The sequence below is a fragment of the Rhinolophus sinicus genome, chromosome X (genome assembly GCF_036562045.2).
Source record: "Rhinolophus sinicus isolate RSC01 chromosome X, ASM3656204v1, whole genome shotgun sequence".
NCBI classification, from domain to species: Eukaryota; Metazoa; Chordata; class Mammalia; order Chiroptera; family Rhinolophidae; genus Rhinolophus; species Rhinolophus sinicus.
This window is the reverse complement of record NC_133768.1, coordinates 68,776,059-68,791,208: the sequence shown is the minus strand read 5'-3', so window position 1 is coordinate 68,791,208 and position 15,150 is coordinate 68,776,059. Positions and strand designations below refer to the sequence as shown.

At 42.4% G+C, this 15,150-nt stretch overlaps 1 protein-coding gene across 2 annotated transcripts in view; it reads left to right on the top strand.

Annotated features, from left to right (window-relative positions):
• BTK (Bruton tyrosine kinase) overlaps positions 1 to 15,150 on the top strand; it is a 32,775-nt gene that overhangs the window by 13,421 nt on the left and 4,204 nt on the right. For both annotated transcript variants that reach the window (XR_012493263.1, XM_019716678.2), the window contains exons 4-15: positions 1,537 to 1,605; positions 3,133 to 3,214; positions 9,306 to 9,434; positions 9,744 to 9,811; positions 10,730 to 10,914; positions 11,191 to 11,253; positions 11,849 to 11,903; positions 12,183 to 12,262; positions 12,435 to 12,562; positions 13,442 to 13,516; positions 14,009 to 14,180; positions 14,697 to 14,910. Coding sequence is in view for 1 of the 2 variants with exons in the window: in XM_019716678.2 (XP_019572237.1) it covers positions 1,537 to 1,605; positions 3,133 to 3,214; positions 9,306 to 9,434; positions 9,744 to 9,811; positions 10,730 to 10,914; positions 11,191 to 11,253; positions 11,849 to 11,903; positions 12,183 to 12,262; positions 12,435 to 12,562; positions 13,442 to 13,516; positions 14,009 to 14,180; positions 14,697 to 14,910 (1,320 nt within the window). In the remaining variant the exon portion in view is untranslated. The remainder of the gene's footprint in view (positions 1 to 1,536; positions 1,606 to 3,132; positions 3,215 to 9,305; positions 9,435 to 9,743; positions 9,812 to 10,729; positions 10,915 to 11,190; positions 11,254 to 11,848; positions 11,904 to 12,182; positions 12,263 to 12,434; positions 12,563 to 13,441; positions 13,517 to 14,008; positions 14,181 to 14,696; positions 14,911 to 15,150) is intronic.

Sequence of the window (15,150 nt, the reverse complement as noted above, 5' to 3'; positions counted from 1 at the left end):
GTGAATGGCCTGTTAATTTTTTGCCCATTTTTTATTGACATATTTACCTTATTCCTAGTACTTTTTTTTTTTTTAAGTTACCAAAAGCCACTGAATTGTACACTGCTGTAAAACAGAACAAAATCTTGCCATCTGAGACAACATGGATGGACCTACAGGGTATTTCTAGTACTTTTTAAAAAATTCTTAGCATTTTTAAAAAAAGATTTTATTGGGGAAGGGGAACAGGACTTTATTGGGGAACAGTGTGTACTTCCAGGCCTTTTTTCCAAGTCAAGTTGTTGTCCTTTCAATCTTAGTTGTGGAGGGTGCCGTTCAGCTTCAAGTTGTTGTCCTTTCAGTCTTAGTTGTAGAGGGCACAGCTCAGCTGCAGGTCCAGTTGCCGATGCTAGTTGCAGGGGGCGCAGCCCACCATCCATTGCAGGAGTCGAGGAATCGAACTGGCAACCTTGTGGTTGAGAGGATGCGCTCCAATCAACTGAGCCATCCGGGAGGCAGCTCAGCTCAAGGTGCCGTGTTCAATCTTAGTTGCAGGGGGCGCTGCCCACCATCCATTGCAGGAGTCGAGGAATCGAACTGGCAACCTTGTGGTTGAGAGCCCACTGGCCCCTGTGGGAATCGAACCAATAGCCTTCGGAGTTAGGAGCATGGAGCTCTAACCGCCTGAGCCACCGGGCCAACCTCAATTCTTAGCATTTTTTAAAAATAAATTTTATTAGGGAATATTGGGGAACAGTGTGTTTCTCCAGGGCCCATCAGCTTCAAGTCGTTGTCCTTCAATCTAGTTGTGGAGGGCGCAGCTCAGCTCCAAGTCCACTCACCGTTTTTCAATCTTTATTTGCAGGGGGTGCAGCCCACCATCCCATGCAGGAATTGAACCAGCAACCTTGCTGTTGAGAGCTCGCACTCTAATCAACTGAGCCATCCGGCCGCCCCTATTCCTAGTACTTTTAAAGAGATCTTGATATACTAATCCTTTAATTGTAATAATATGTTGAAAATATTTTTCCAGTTTTTCATTTATCTCTGAATTTTGTGTATGGTGTTTGTACTATATTAGGTTTTAAAATCTATACCATCAAACTACTTCACCTTTTCCTTCAAGCTTCTGACCTTTTAGCATTATATTAGAAAGGCCTTGCCTCCCACAAGATTATATAAAATAAAGGTTTTTTTCTCAGTCATTCAGTTTCATTTTTTAAACATATATTAAGTTCTTGAATCCATCCAGAATTTACTGTGGTGTGTGGTGTGAAATAGCTACCTAACTGCCCCCCCCCAATATTAGTGGTTAAATGTTCCAGCACCATTTATTGAGTAACCTCCCTTTCCTCAAGCTGCCTGTGGTTTTTTTGAATGAGTATGTTCTGGATCCTATGGATATGTGTCCTTATTTGGTTATAGGCAGCAGGCACTAAGAATTTGCATTGTCTGTGCAGGACAGCCTTCTGGAGCTACTGCAAAGCACTCCCAGTACATAAGAAAATCCAGGAAAGAACAATGTATCGACCAATAACCGTTTCTTCTTTGTTGCAGAGAAGGGGTGAAGAGTCCGGTGAAATGGAGCAGATCTCAATCATTGAAAGGTTCCCTTACCCCTTCCAGGTGAGGCATTTTCTCTCCCCAGCTCTCAAAGGGACCTGCAACGTAATTGTTAGTGATGGGGTGTGGGACAAAGGGAAGGATACTAAGTCCCAAGGAACAGAAGCTGAGGTGGACAAGGTGGTTGGACTGAGAAATGAGACTGACATGAGCTGAGAGCATTTGTTTTTTCTATTTTCTCAATCTAACATAGCTTCTTTTAGTCTCTACACCTCAAAGAGACTCCATAAAGGCACTAATTCTATTATGGTATGTCTTATCTATGGTAACTGCATTGAGAAAGATGCTCTGTTTGTTGAGTGAGCATTTCACTTCCTTCTGGTTCAGCCTATCTGTCGAATGGTGGTCATGTGGGTTGAAAAGTCAGAAAAGGGGTGGAAAGGAGTAGTATTAGGAAGTTTGGTATGGGGAAGACTTATTAAACTTACACACATAAACCTAAATTCGAATGTAGTTTGGAATAACTGAAGCGCCACATAGACATCTGTTTGGTTGATGCATTGTAAGCCATAAAAGAGAACAGGAGCTTCAGATTCGATCTTCAGTGTGGCTTGCTTATGTCCTGAGAACTCTGTAGGCCACATGTCATGAATACAGCAGCCTCTGCAACGGCGAAAGCCAGAAAAGGAAGTGGAAAGTCTCAGGGGAGGGGGCTTTCTGTCATGGATTTATGAGCACAGAAAGACTAACAAGCAAAAAGAAAAATATAAAAGGATCTTGTTCATGTCTTTGACTGTATCAAAGTTTACAAAACCTGTGAAGAAGGGGTGTTTTAGACATACGTTTGCTACCGCTGTGTTTCAACAAGATGACGTTGTTTGGCTGGGCTAGTGGATGATGCTAAACAGTAGATAATTCAAAATTAATTTACATTTGACTTTAGAATCTACTATGTGATGTTTAGTAAGTCTGTGAAATATATTATATGTTTTATGTGAGGTTTTAAAAAAATATTGACTGTTTAATTTGATGACAGTGCTTAATATATACTTTACTCTTTTTAAAGTAGTTTGGTTTATTGTGGCAAATATTGGCAAGGAGAAGCCACTAGACAATGAGGGGGAAATTAGCCATGAATTAAAATTGTGCTCCATATTATCCAAGTGAACAATCCATATGTATTAACCAAGACTTAAGTTATATAAATCATTACTTCAATTCTTCTCTATACAAAGTCAAGGTTTAAGATCATAAAATACCCTTTGTTGGATAAACAAAAATCCTTTCTCCACCATGGGATGAGGAAAACATGAACTAAGTTTACACACAAATTGAAACATAAGTCAAGAGAACCTAGGAATATTCAATAAGCTAAGACCTTCTAAGTTGTATATCCCTGGACATGATTTGCTTAGGTATTCTGCAGATAGTTCACATGACCCTGGCTCAGCTGCTGACTGATGATTCTGCCTTTCTTTATTTTCTACTATGAATATAAAATGTTGTAGCTGAAGATTATTTCCTTCAAGGTCTTTCTTTCTTTTTTCTTCTGAATGCTAACCGCTGAAGTCTGTGTGTCCATTGTCCCAGGTTGTATATGATGAAGGGCCTCTCTATGTCTTCTCTCCAACTGAAGAACTGAGGAAGCGTTGGATTCACCAGCTCAAAAATGGTGAGAATTATTTGGAAAATATGCATGTTTCCAAAGAAAGAAAGAAGGGAAGGAAGGGAGGGAGGGGAGAGGAAAGAAAAAGGAAGAAAGAGGGGGAAAGGAGAAAGGAAGGGAGGGAGGAAAGAAAAATGGATGGAAGGAGGGAAGTGAAAGAAAGGAGAAAGAAGTGGAAGAGAAGGAGGGAGAGAGAGAAGGGAGAGAGGGACGAAAGAAGTAACGTTTCTAATATTAGTGATGCAGTTGAGTTTAATATTGCATCATATGAATAAAAGGTCATATGTTAGACTTTCAACCCAGTTCTACCACTATCTCTGTAGTATAATTTTGTAATTGTAGGTACCTCCATTTCTCTATTTATAAAAAAGTCCCATTCTTTACACTGATTATAAGGGTGGTATGTTATGGCATTCAATGGTTATTGCAATATTTTGAATCCTAAGTATGCAATACATAGTTCCAAAAAACTAAATAGATAATTATGGGAGCCAGAGTAGAGAACCTGCTTCCAAACCCCCTTCTACCACTAATAAGCTGAATGACCTGTGGCAAGTAGGCCAACAAGTTTCTCCGAGTCTCAGTTTCTTCAATTGAAATAGGAATAATAATGATGCCTGACGTACCTACCTCCAAGGTTGTCCTAAGGATCAAATAAGGTAATATATGTGAAAGCATGTGGAAAACTGTAAAGCACTGCACAAGAAAGCACTGTACATATCTTTATGGTGGATACATATTGTCCAAGTAACTATTTCATGTTCCTAGCTTTGAGGACCTAAACCTGAACTTAGTTCCAGCATTTCATATAGACCATACAATGTGTTCAGATAAACTTGACTGTAAATGCTTGTAGCACAGGATGCATGCACACATATTTGTGTATATATATAGCCACATGTCAAGTGACTGAGAGATTAACTGGTTGAGTTGACATCAGGAAAGAGTGCCTAGAGAAACAGGAAGGATGGCAGACTGATAACAGCATGGTTGGGTTATTGCATGACAGCCCTTTGTCTTAATAAACATTTAGATTCTGATACTTGGTGGCTGGCTATATCAGCTTTGCTCAGTCCCTTGAATGCAAGTCAATTGGTCGAAATAAAAATTACCAAATGTTTCAAGCTGAAAGAGGAAAGGAGTGGGAAGAGAAGGGTCATTTATTAAATTTTTGTTATGTGCCAGACACCAAGCTAGATACCTTATCTCATGTAATTCTCATGGCAACCTTGAGCAAACAACAACGATAATAACTAACACTTAATGAGCACTTACTATGTACCAGACCCTGGGCCAAGTGCTTCAAACGTACTAGCTCATTAAATCCTCAGTAAGCTTAGGAAGTATGTATTACTCACCTATTTACAGAGGAGGGAACTGAGGCTCAAAGAGGTTAAGTAACTTGCTCAAGGGCACACAGCTTGTGAGTGGGGAAGCCTGGATTCTTATCACATCGCTAGGTTTGTATGACTCCAGAGAGTAAGCTTATTATATAGTTTTATGCTGCTTGGTTCTCAAGCCCAGAATTTGCACCTGTAGTTGGCTGCAAGATACAGTCATGTGCTGCATAAAGACATTTTGGTCAATGATGGACCGCATATATGATGGTGGTCCCATAAGATTATAATGGAGCTGAGAAATGCCTATTGCCTATTGGCAGTGTAGCCACCATGACATCGTAGCACAATGCATTACCTACATGTTTGTGGTGATGCTGGTATAAACCAGCCTACGAGTCATAAAAAAGTAAAGCACGTACAGTTATGCACAGTACATAATACTTGGTAATGATAAAATGGCTATGTTACTGGTTTATGTATTTACTACACTTTATATTATTATTTTAGAGTACGCTTTCTCTACTTATAAAAAGAAGTTTGCTGTAAAACGGTATGCCATGTTATGCCAGAAGCAACCTCATACGTCTTATCACGTCTTTCTATTGCATCATTTTTTCTTGTACTTGCTTTAATCTCATGTAGTTTTGTACACTAACATTCTGTACAGTCTCGTAGCCTAGGAGCAATAGGCTATTCCATATAGCTTAGGTGTGTAGTGGGCTCTATCATCTAAGTTTTTGTAAGTGCACTCTGTGATGTTCGCACAACGATTAAATCACGCATTTCTCAGAATATATCCCCATTGGTAAGCGGTGCAAGTCTGTATTCTAGAGTAAGCCTATGCTGAGTATTATGAGTAGGTGATATCTTGCACCACACAGTTCAGTTCTTGGCATGTTTTGAGATAAGAGGCCTTCTTTAGCTCTGGGGGTACAAAACAAGCAAATGCTTCAGTAGTGCTTATTATGATCCAGGATCCTCAAGTTCTTTACGTGTATTAACTCATTTCTTCTTCATATTAACCATATACGGCAGTTATTTTCATCATCCCCATTTACAGATGAGAAAACTGAGGCACAGAGAGGTTAAGTAACTGGCCCAAAGGTACTCAGTCAGTCAGTGGCAGGGTCAGGCTTTGAACTCCATGCTCTGAATGAACAGGCTGTTTCCAAGCCAGGGAAATACTTACAGAGGCTGAGATAGGCGCTCCAGAGGGCATATATATTTGTACTCCTTTGGTTCTCTCCACAGTGCCTCATAAAGTGCCTTGCACACAGAAAGGGACCAATAAATAGCTGTGTTAATTGACTTTTCTGTGGGATTACACAACAACCACCAACTTGTGCTCCACATTGATGGATACCTAGGATTTAGTTTGGAAATAGGGGAAGGTAGATACTCATATACTAGCTGAGGGAGAAACAAAAGAGGAAGAAAATGTGGCATGTACAAGTTAGCAACTCCTTTACACTTCAAATACTAATAAAAACCAGTCATAGGTCAGCACAACAAATATTTATTGAGTGCCTACTATCTTCAAGGTATGAGTAATGACCAAGGATAAGAATATCCAGCTTGTAAACTTGGCTTATTGACTCAGATGTTAGCCTTACTATGTTGATTATGCACAGCTATTAAAGGTCATTAGGTAAGTAAAATTACAGTAGAAATAAAGCTAAAACAAACAAACAGAAAACACCACCACTTCAGTTGGGTCATTAGTGTGGGTAGATGCAATTTTGCCTTCCCTTCCCTTATGTTTTACCGAAGGCATTTTTTTCCAGTTGTTCCAGTTCTGGGTGTATGTCTTGTTGAACCTGCTTGGGCTGACAACATGAGCCAAAAAGTAGGTGCCCTTCAACAAAGACCATGATTGCTGGGAGATTTAGGTACAAGTTCTAACAGCCCCAGGTGCTAGTAATGTCAATAGTGAGATAGTCTAGGAGCCATAAAATCCCATTGTAGTGATGTTATCCCATTTTAGGGTAAAATGCACCAATTAAAAATCACTAACATGAAATGGGAATCTCATCAGTGTCCTGGCTACTCGTGATGTCAAGGGGCATGAGGGAGCCTTCTGAGGTGCTGGATCTGGGTGGTGGCTAAATGGTTGTAGACAAATGTGGCTAGCTGTATACCTTAGATATAGGAACTTTATGATATGTAAGTTCTACCTCAATTTAAAAAGTAGGGCCTCAGGTACCTCATATCCAGCTGCCACCTTTTTCCAGTGGCACTTTCCATGCAAAGATTGTATGCCTGAGAACTTAGCTATGGGCTCTCTCCTTCCATTTCCTTGAACATGGCAGCGGATACTTCTATGTTACAATACAAGGAAGTAATTGGCCATATTTACTCTAGAATCTTTGTTTAGTCAAGCCCAATTGAGCCTATTTTAACTGCAACTTCAAAAATAAGCAAATGATGCGACCTCACCAAAATGAATGAGTGGCCTTGGCAAAACTCCAACAACCAGTATGGGAGGAATAATTCATTCATTCCTGAAACAGAATTCTAGACATTATCCTAATAAATATGGGTATGAGACACCAGCCCATCAAGTACTCGGAGAACGTGCACCAACCATTAGTGCTTCCCGTATAGGGCTGGCCCTGTGCATTGGTTAAATAAGCAGTCTGTCCTAGCCTTCCCACTTAAACACTGTCCTAGTCAGCTCGAACTGTCATATCAAAATACCATAGACTGAGTGGCTTAAACAACAAACATTTATTTCTCACAGTTCTGGAAGCTGGATCCTAGATAAAGGTGCTGTCTAATTTGGTTCTTGGTGAGAACTCTCTGCCTGGCTTGCAGACTGGCCACTTTCTCACTGTGTCCTCACATGGGGGGGAGGGAGAGAGAGAGAGAGAGAGAGAGAGAGAGAGAGAGAGAGAGAGAGAGAGAGAGTAAGAGATATGAATGAATCTCGAGTCTCTTGTTTTAAGGGCACTAATTCCATCATGAGGGCTCTACTCTCATGACCTAATTACCTCCCAAAGTCTCCATCTCCTAGTACTATCACCTTGGGGGCTTCATAATGTGAATTTTGAGGGGACACAAACATTCAGTCCATAACAGACACTCCGCTTTTGCAATTCTCTCCTAAGTAGCTGGAAATATCAGCTCTGGATTAGCCAATAAGAAAAGGACTATCATCTTAAAGGGAACTCTTAAGAGGCAGACATTATTTGGTAATGAGTGTGCTGGAGGTGGGGAGGGCAGGAAGCCTTATGGCTCCTCATTAGCATATTAGCATAGCTTAGTTCATCAGAGTAGTTAGTTGTCAAGAATTCTTGGCATATCTACTGGTGTCCAGGCCTGCACCGGAGGGTCTGCAAAACCCTGGGAGAAGAGTAGTGTAATGGGGGGAGGGGAAGAGGATGGAGGTGATGGCAGCAGTCAGTCCTTGCTGGGAGGAGTATATGGAATATTATTCAGAATTCCCAGTGCCTGGTAATAATAAAAGTCAGAATTTTGATTGGTTTTACTGTTGTTTTAAAATTCTCTATAGACCATGCAGCCCCTTATAGCCTGCGTCCCATCTGAACAGCTCCCACCACCCTACACTTGGTGCAGTAGTGGAGTGCTGAAAAAGTGAGGGGTGAGGGTGGACAAGGTAGAGTGGTTAGAAATCTTAAAATCCATGTTTAGAAAACATGAAGATAGCATGTTTTAAAAGGACAGCACTTTTGTTCCTTTGCCTTTAAAATGCACCTGGCCACCAGAAGGTTCTAGGCTTCCCCCCAAAACCTTAAGTGAGTAGAGTGTGACTTGCAAGCTCTTAAGAACTGGAGTTGGTATCTATAGAGGAAGGTTTTGTTTTGTTTTGTTTCTATCTTTTTACAAAAGTTATGCAGGGCTTCTTCGTATCAGTAAAGGCTGAAATGTGTATGTCCTACAATGTGCGTATTCTTAGACCAGCCTAGGTCTTTGCCCCAATGCTAGCTATTGTCAATTATTTCAGTTGTCGTTGCTTCTGTTGTCTGAAAACATGATCCCAGGATGACTTGTCTGACTTCATGTTGAGGTTCTTGAGATGCCTAACATGCCTGCACATCAGTATTAAAAACCGTAAGACCAATTCCTCCTTCCTACAGACCATGCTATTCTTTTCAAAGTACTTTGTCTTCTAAGAGATTTTTTGAGCCTCACAACCCTGTGAGGGAAATGGAGCTGCTGTGTTTATCCCGCAATGAGCACAACCCACCTTGATGGCCCTAAGATTGAAACCATGTTTATTCTAGAGGCAGAATCACTTCATTTGCCCCTGAGCTCTCTCTGTTGACTATTCTATGAATACAGAAAGCCTGATGCAGAAGTTCTCACTAAGGCAAATATCTCTAAAAGATCACTCAGGGAGCTGGGACATTGGTGTATTGAAAGCTGGAGTGAGAGTTTGGCTTGAGCAAATTGTGTCCCTTATCTGGAAAAGAACACCACAATCAACAACTGCCTTACAGGAAGATTGTAATGGCTACCGAGAAAACATAGATAACATATTTTTGTTCTTGAGCTCTGGAGACATCAGATATTCTTATCATGTTGGTCAGGAGATAGTCATCATGACTGACCACTGAAGAGAACTGCACAGGAACTCTCCAGGGCCACACATGTGAGCCAACTGGCCCTGTTGTCTGCTTCTCTTCAGGGCAGTTGTTTGAAGCTCACCACTAAGCTCAAAGAGGAAAAAATGGAAATGGTGGATTCTCCCACATGTCAGATGTGACCTCCCTCTCTTCTCTTCTCTCCTGTTACAGTAATCCGGTACAACAGTGATCTCGTACAGAAATACCACCCTTGCTTCTGGATCGACGGGCAGTATCTTTGCTGCTCTCAGACAGCCAAAAATGCTATGGGCTGCCAAATTTTGGAGAACAGGAATGGAAGTAAGAGATCTGATCAATATAATTTCTCCCTGCTTTGACTCTATCACCCACTCACAAGGGTCTATCAAACCCAGGTTTGTACATTTTGGCTACTGCACAGAGGGTCCTGGGAGAGGAAATCAGTGGGGGCCGAAATTCAGCCAGTGCCCGACTCTCCAAGCCGTGCGACCTGGCATGGGGCTGTATCCACCCAGACTTTTCCTAACTTGCTAAAGGCACTGTGGATGAGAGCAAAGTCCCTGACCAAACCTGTCCCCGGGCCCTTTCTTAGGATACATTCTGTATCATCACCGGTTTCTTATTTTGCAGGTTTAAAACCTGGGAGTTCTCACAGGAAGACAAAAAAGCCTCTTCCTCCTACGCCTGAGGAGGACCAGGTATACAGGGAAGTTGGGTGCTACTACTGCTCAAACAGAAACTTACAGTCACCAGGGAAAACACACCAGAGTCTTAGAATTCCACTGGGACTTGGCACTGTTAATTGGTGTTCTTGCTGAGACAGGGAATTTGTCCTTCTAATTAGGACTTCCTCTTTAGTGGAATGAGAGAGGGCTATTAGGAAGCTCTTGGCAACCATTTAATCCAATCGCCTGTTTAAAACAAAACAAAGCCCAGTTTTTTAAAATGAAAAATATTTTCAAACATAAAGTTGAAAGAATTTAATAGTAAACACCCATATACCCAATACCTTGATCCTACCACTAATACATTACTTTAAAACTTGATATTTTGGGTAACTTTTTGAGATCTAGAAAGCCCTTCCTCATATATAGACATAGCTCAGGGATACTGCGGGTTCAGTTCCAGACCACTGCAATAAAGCGAGTTGTAATATTTTTGCTGGTGGAGGGTCTTGCCTTCAATTCGTAAAAAAATGCAACATTTATAAAGTGCGATAAAGTAGGGCAGGAATTATTATGTTCATTTCACAAATAAGAAAACTGAGATTCAAAGCCACTTAGTAGACCCATGTACCAGTTTAGTGCCAAATAGGTTTCCCAATCATATCTGTACATGGTTTTTATCCTGGAAGAAAATACTGATGTCTGGGTGACATCCCCAGGAATTCTGATGTAATTGGTCTGGGAAACTGCCTGGGTGTCAGGATTGTTAAATGCTCTCTACACAATTCTGATGTGCACTCCAGGCTGAGAACTCCTGTGTAAGTGCTTAAAAAATGGATGCTGAACACTATGCCTGATTTGAATTACAATGGTAGCTCTAGGAAGCCAGAGTTGGGAGCCAGTACTTGATGTCTAGCCAAACCACCCTACTTTTTTCTACTACCTACACAGATCTTGAAAAAGCCACTGCCCCCCGAGCCAACAGCCGTGCCCATCTCAAGTGAACTGAAAAAGGTTGTAGCCCTTTATGATTACATGCCAATGAATGCAAATGATCTACAGCTGCGGAAAGGCGATGAATATTTTATCCTGGAGGAGAGCAACTTACCCTGGTGGCGAGCACGAGATAAAAATGGGTGAGTCCACACCAGCCCTACACCTGGGAACCTCTCTGAGCCTGTAGGGTCTGGCCCACATGTTGTCATACACATGTAATCAATGCTGCACGTGCAGAAGCTACATACTTCACTGGCCTAGCAATGGGTTAGTGATATGATCCATTTCGAGGGAGGGGCGTGGCTTAAGTACCTCCATTGGAGATTGGTTCTGAGTGCAGGGATACGGGCGTATGATTCTGTCTCTCCCCCAGGATGGGGAGTGCTGGATGATCTACCACAATGTCTCCTCTACAGGCAGGAAGGCTACATCCCTAATAACTATGTCACTGAAGCAGAAGACTCCATTGAAATGTATGAGTGAGTATGCTTATGTTCCCAGTGCATGATCTTCCAGGAGAAATAAAATATAGTGTATACTTTTTTGTAGTTTCAACAAAATTTTGATTTCAAGATACTTTATTAAAGTCACTGCCAACTAGGTCAAATGATGCCATCACCCCAAGTTAGTACCTACAGCTTATCCTCATCCCAAACAACATCTGCTTATGAGAGCTGGAGAGATCGCCATGCCCCCCAAATCCAGAAGAACCACACTCAAAGAAAGAGTTGACAACCTAATAGAAAACATTTGAAAGGGTGACTATGTCAAACTTCTGCCATTGTCCTCTCTCCCTAATCATGGAAGTGGATTGTTGAGTGCCCTGTCCCTGAATCCTTCCCTGCAACCTCTGCCACTTACCTTTGCCCTCCACTCTCCATTTCCATGAGTTTTCAGTGCCAACCGGGGTTTGGGAAAGGGAAGCAGTTGTGTTACCCACAAGACAAGAACTCAGTATATAGGGGTTCAGTGAACTGACTGAATCACTGGCATGGATGAGCCCTGGAGGGCACTTTAATCTTGGAGTCACTTACATCATGGCCTAGGAGTCACTCAAGCACTCTCTCTTTACAGGTGGTATTCCAAACACATGACTCGGAGTCAAGCTGAAGAACTGCTAAAGCAAGAGGTAAGTGTGTGGCCACAAGCAAACAGCATTCTCCTTCCACAAGTGAGGCTCCTGAGTTGAGGGCTTGCTGCTGTCCACCACCTTTGGGCAAGGCAGTGTCACGAACATCATTTTACGGAGTCCCAATTACACTTTTCAATATCAAAAGCAATGAGGCTGCAGCTGAAACATGGCATTTGGCAGTGAAATCAGGGGTTCTAATTTCTCCCAGGTTTGGGCAACTAGGACACAAGTGTGAGCACCGCTTCCTTACAATCAGTTTCTTTTTCATTGTTTCAGGGGAAGGAAGGAGGTTTCATTGTCAGAGACTCCAGCAAAGCTGGAAAATATACTGTGTCTGTGTTCGCTAAATCTACAGGGTGAGTGCTACTGTTCCAAGGCCCTGGGGACAAAGGACAGGGGTGCCCACCCAACAGCTTCTTAATGGTCTGACCCTCCTATTTCCTCTGTCCCTTAAACTTATCTCACTTCACTTCTTGGGTTCCACTGACCCTTGTTCCCAAGTTGCTGACTCAGAATCCACTTCTTCAGGGACCCTCAAGGGGTGATACGCCATTATGTTGTGTGTTCCACACCTCAGAACCAGTATTACCTGGCTGAGAAGCACCTTTTCAGCACCATCCCAGAGCTCATTAACTACCATCAGCATAACTCTGCAGGTGAGTACCAGTGGCACTAGAGAAGAAGGGTGTAACAAGAAACCAGGAGAAGCAATTGAGGACAAGGTGGTGAGGGAAAGAATAAGCCTCACAGGGCAGTAAGAATTACCGTAGCTGTGCAAGTCAACCGGAGGTCAACTACACAGGTGGTCAAAGGCAAACCTTATACCCATAGGGACTGATCTCTTATTTGATGATTGATGCTCAGTGCTAAGGGAAGACATAGAAGAGACTGGTGATTAATCAATCAGCAAGTATTCACTGAGTTACTACTGTGTAGTCAGCAATTTCCTTGGTATTAGAGGAAAATTATTAACTGAGATCCTTGCCCTCTCAAAGAATATACAGGTTAGAAAACATCAGACGAGACAAGACAGTTTTCAAGTACAGTTAAGTCTTCACTTAACGTTGCTGATAAGTTCAATGGCTTTAAGTAAAATGACATATAATAAAACCAACTTTACCATAGGTTAATTGAGATAAACAAGATTTAAGTTCCTAGGGCATCTCATCAACATAATTAAACAACGTTATTTGAGGACCTGCTTTAGTATAGACATTCTAAAAACTGGGAGACTGGTGAGGGGAAAAGCTTCAGTGAGAAGGTAGAATGTGAGTTAAGCCTGGGCTGGGAGCTGGGGATGTATTTAGTTGGGGAGTCTTTTTCCACTAGCGTTTTCTCTTCTTTTTTCGTCCCTGAAAACTCTTGAGAGGAGAAACTTCCAGAAAAAAACTGGGTTTGCGGAAATCTTCTGGGATTCAAAATGTACTAGAAAAATGGACATCGGAAGTGTGAGGTTTTAAGTGAGGGTGTGTGAGGTGTCCCACCGCCTACACCCTACACTGCACTAGCAGCATGACTCTCTCTGTATGTTTCAGGACTCATATCTAGGCTCAAATATCCAGTGTCTCAACAAAACAAGAATGCGCCTTCCACCGCAGGCCTGGGCTACGGTAACTGCTTATTTCTCTGGGGTAGGGTGGACGGGCCAGTTGCAAGGACTACCTTTGGCAGATCCAATTAGACTTGCCTCACCAGAGTCCTTGCAGCACACTCTTCTGCACTAGATGACTCCAGGAAGGTTAAGACAGAGTGCAACAGGTTATTTAATAATTTTCTCCCTCTGGTGGCTCCTACTGGGACTGCAAGAATGTAGATTCATAAAGGTTTAATTGTGGTAAAAAGAAAACATAATCATAAAGGGTTTTACGAGGTCGTCTAATCTATCTTCTTGCCTTATGGCTAACTTGCACCTAAAATTCCCAGATTACTTCAACAAGTAACTCCTTGTCCCTGAGATTTACCTGAGCAAAGATGGATTAGTATTCTTGAGAATTTCCGTTTTACTGCTTGCCTATTTCTACACCCAGTAGGGATTCTTATCTATTGTAGAAATTATACATACATGACTCCCAAAGACTCACACCAAGGCTCTGTTGTTATAGGATCATGGGAAATTGATCCAAAAGATCTGACCTTCTTGAAGGAGCTGGGGACCGGACAATTTGGGGTAGTGAAGTATGGGAAATGGAGAGGCCAGTATGACGTGGCCATCAAGATGATCAAAGAAGGCTCCATGTCTGAGGATGAGTTCATTGAAGAAGCCAAAGTCATGATGTGAGTTACAATCCAACTCAACTCTCAATCCAGTTGAGGGAGTCTAGGAATTACGAGGACAACTCACTGTGGTTTAAGGTGACTTTCAGTGAGAGAGATTTGAGACCAGGGCTTGAGTTCAAACTTTGACAGGTGGGAGTCCTAACTGTTAAGGTAATCATTTATCTGCCTTAGATATTGGTTGAGATTAGTGTTGATCATGGGTGTTTACCATCTTAGTAGCATTTGGGGTAGTTGTAAAAAATGAGATTTTCAAAAGGAAGACTGATTCTGATTTAGCCTTAGTGTTTATTCAGCTCTGGGGTTGTTTCTGATCTATTAATGGCTTCCAAGTCCCTGCTCACCCTCATATATTAGGCATGTTTGGGGTTTAGGGTGGGAAGGAGGAAAGTCAGCTTGCTACTGGGGTCCTTTATCTGACACTCTACGCCCAGGCTAACCCCTTTTCACCCCAGTCCCTTTCTGACTGGAATGCAGAGCCAGAAGGGGAGGACTGGTTCATTGCCTCTCCTGTAGGAATCTTTCCCATGCGAAGCTGGTGCAGTTGTATGGCGTCTGCACCAAACAGCGCCCGATCTTCATCATCACTGAGTACATGGCCAATGGCTGCCTCCTGAACTACCTCAGGGAGATGCGCCGCTTCCAGACTCAGCAGCTGCTGGAGATGTGCAAGGATGTCTGTGAAGCCATGGAATACCTGGAGTCAAAGCAGTTCCTACACCGAGACCTGGTGGGTCCTCAGTAGGATTAGCCTGAGACCAAGGGCTCAGGGGGTGGGAAGTCGCAGAGGAAGACATATCATACGTGGATAAGGAGGGCTGCTGGAGCCATCATTTCAGTTTTATCTAAAAAAAAACCAAAACACTAAAAGTTAGGTGAGCCTCTGCCCCAGTGGTCAGCCAGTCAAGGATGTCCAGCCTCAATACCATGAGCTCTGCCATGGTGGCAGTCACTCACAGCCCCCTGCCAC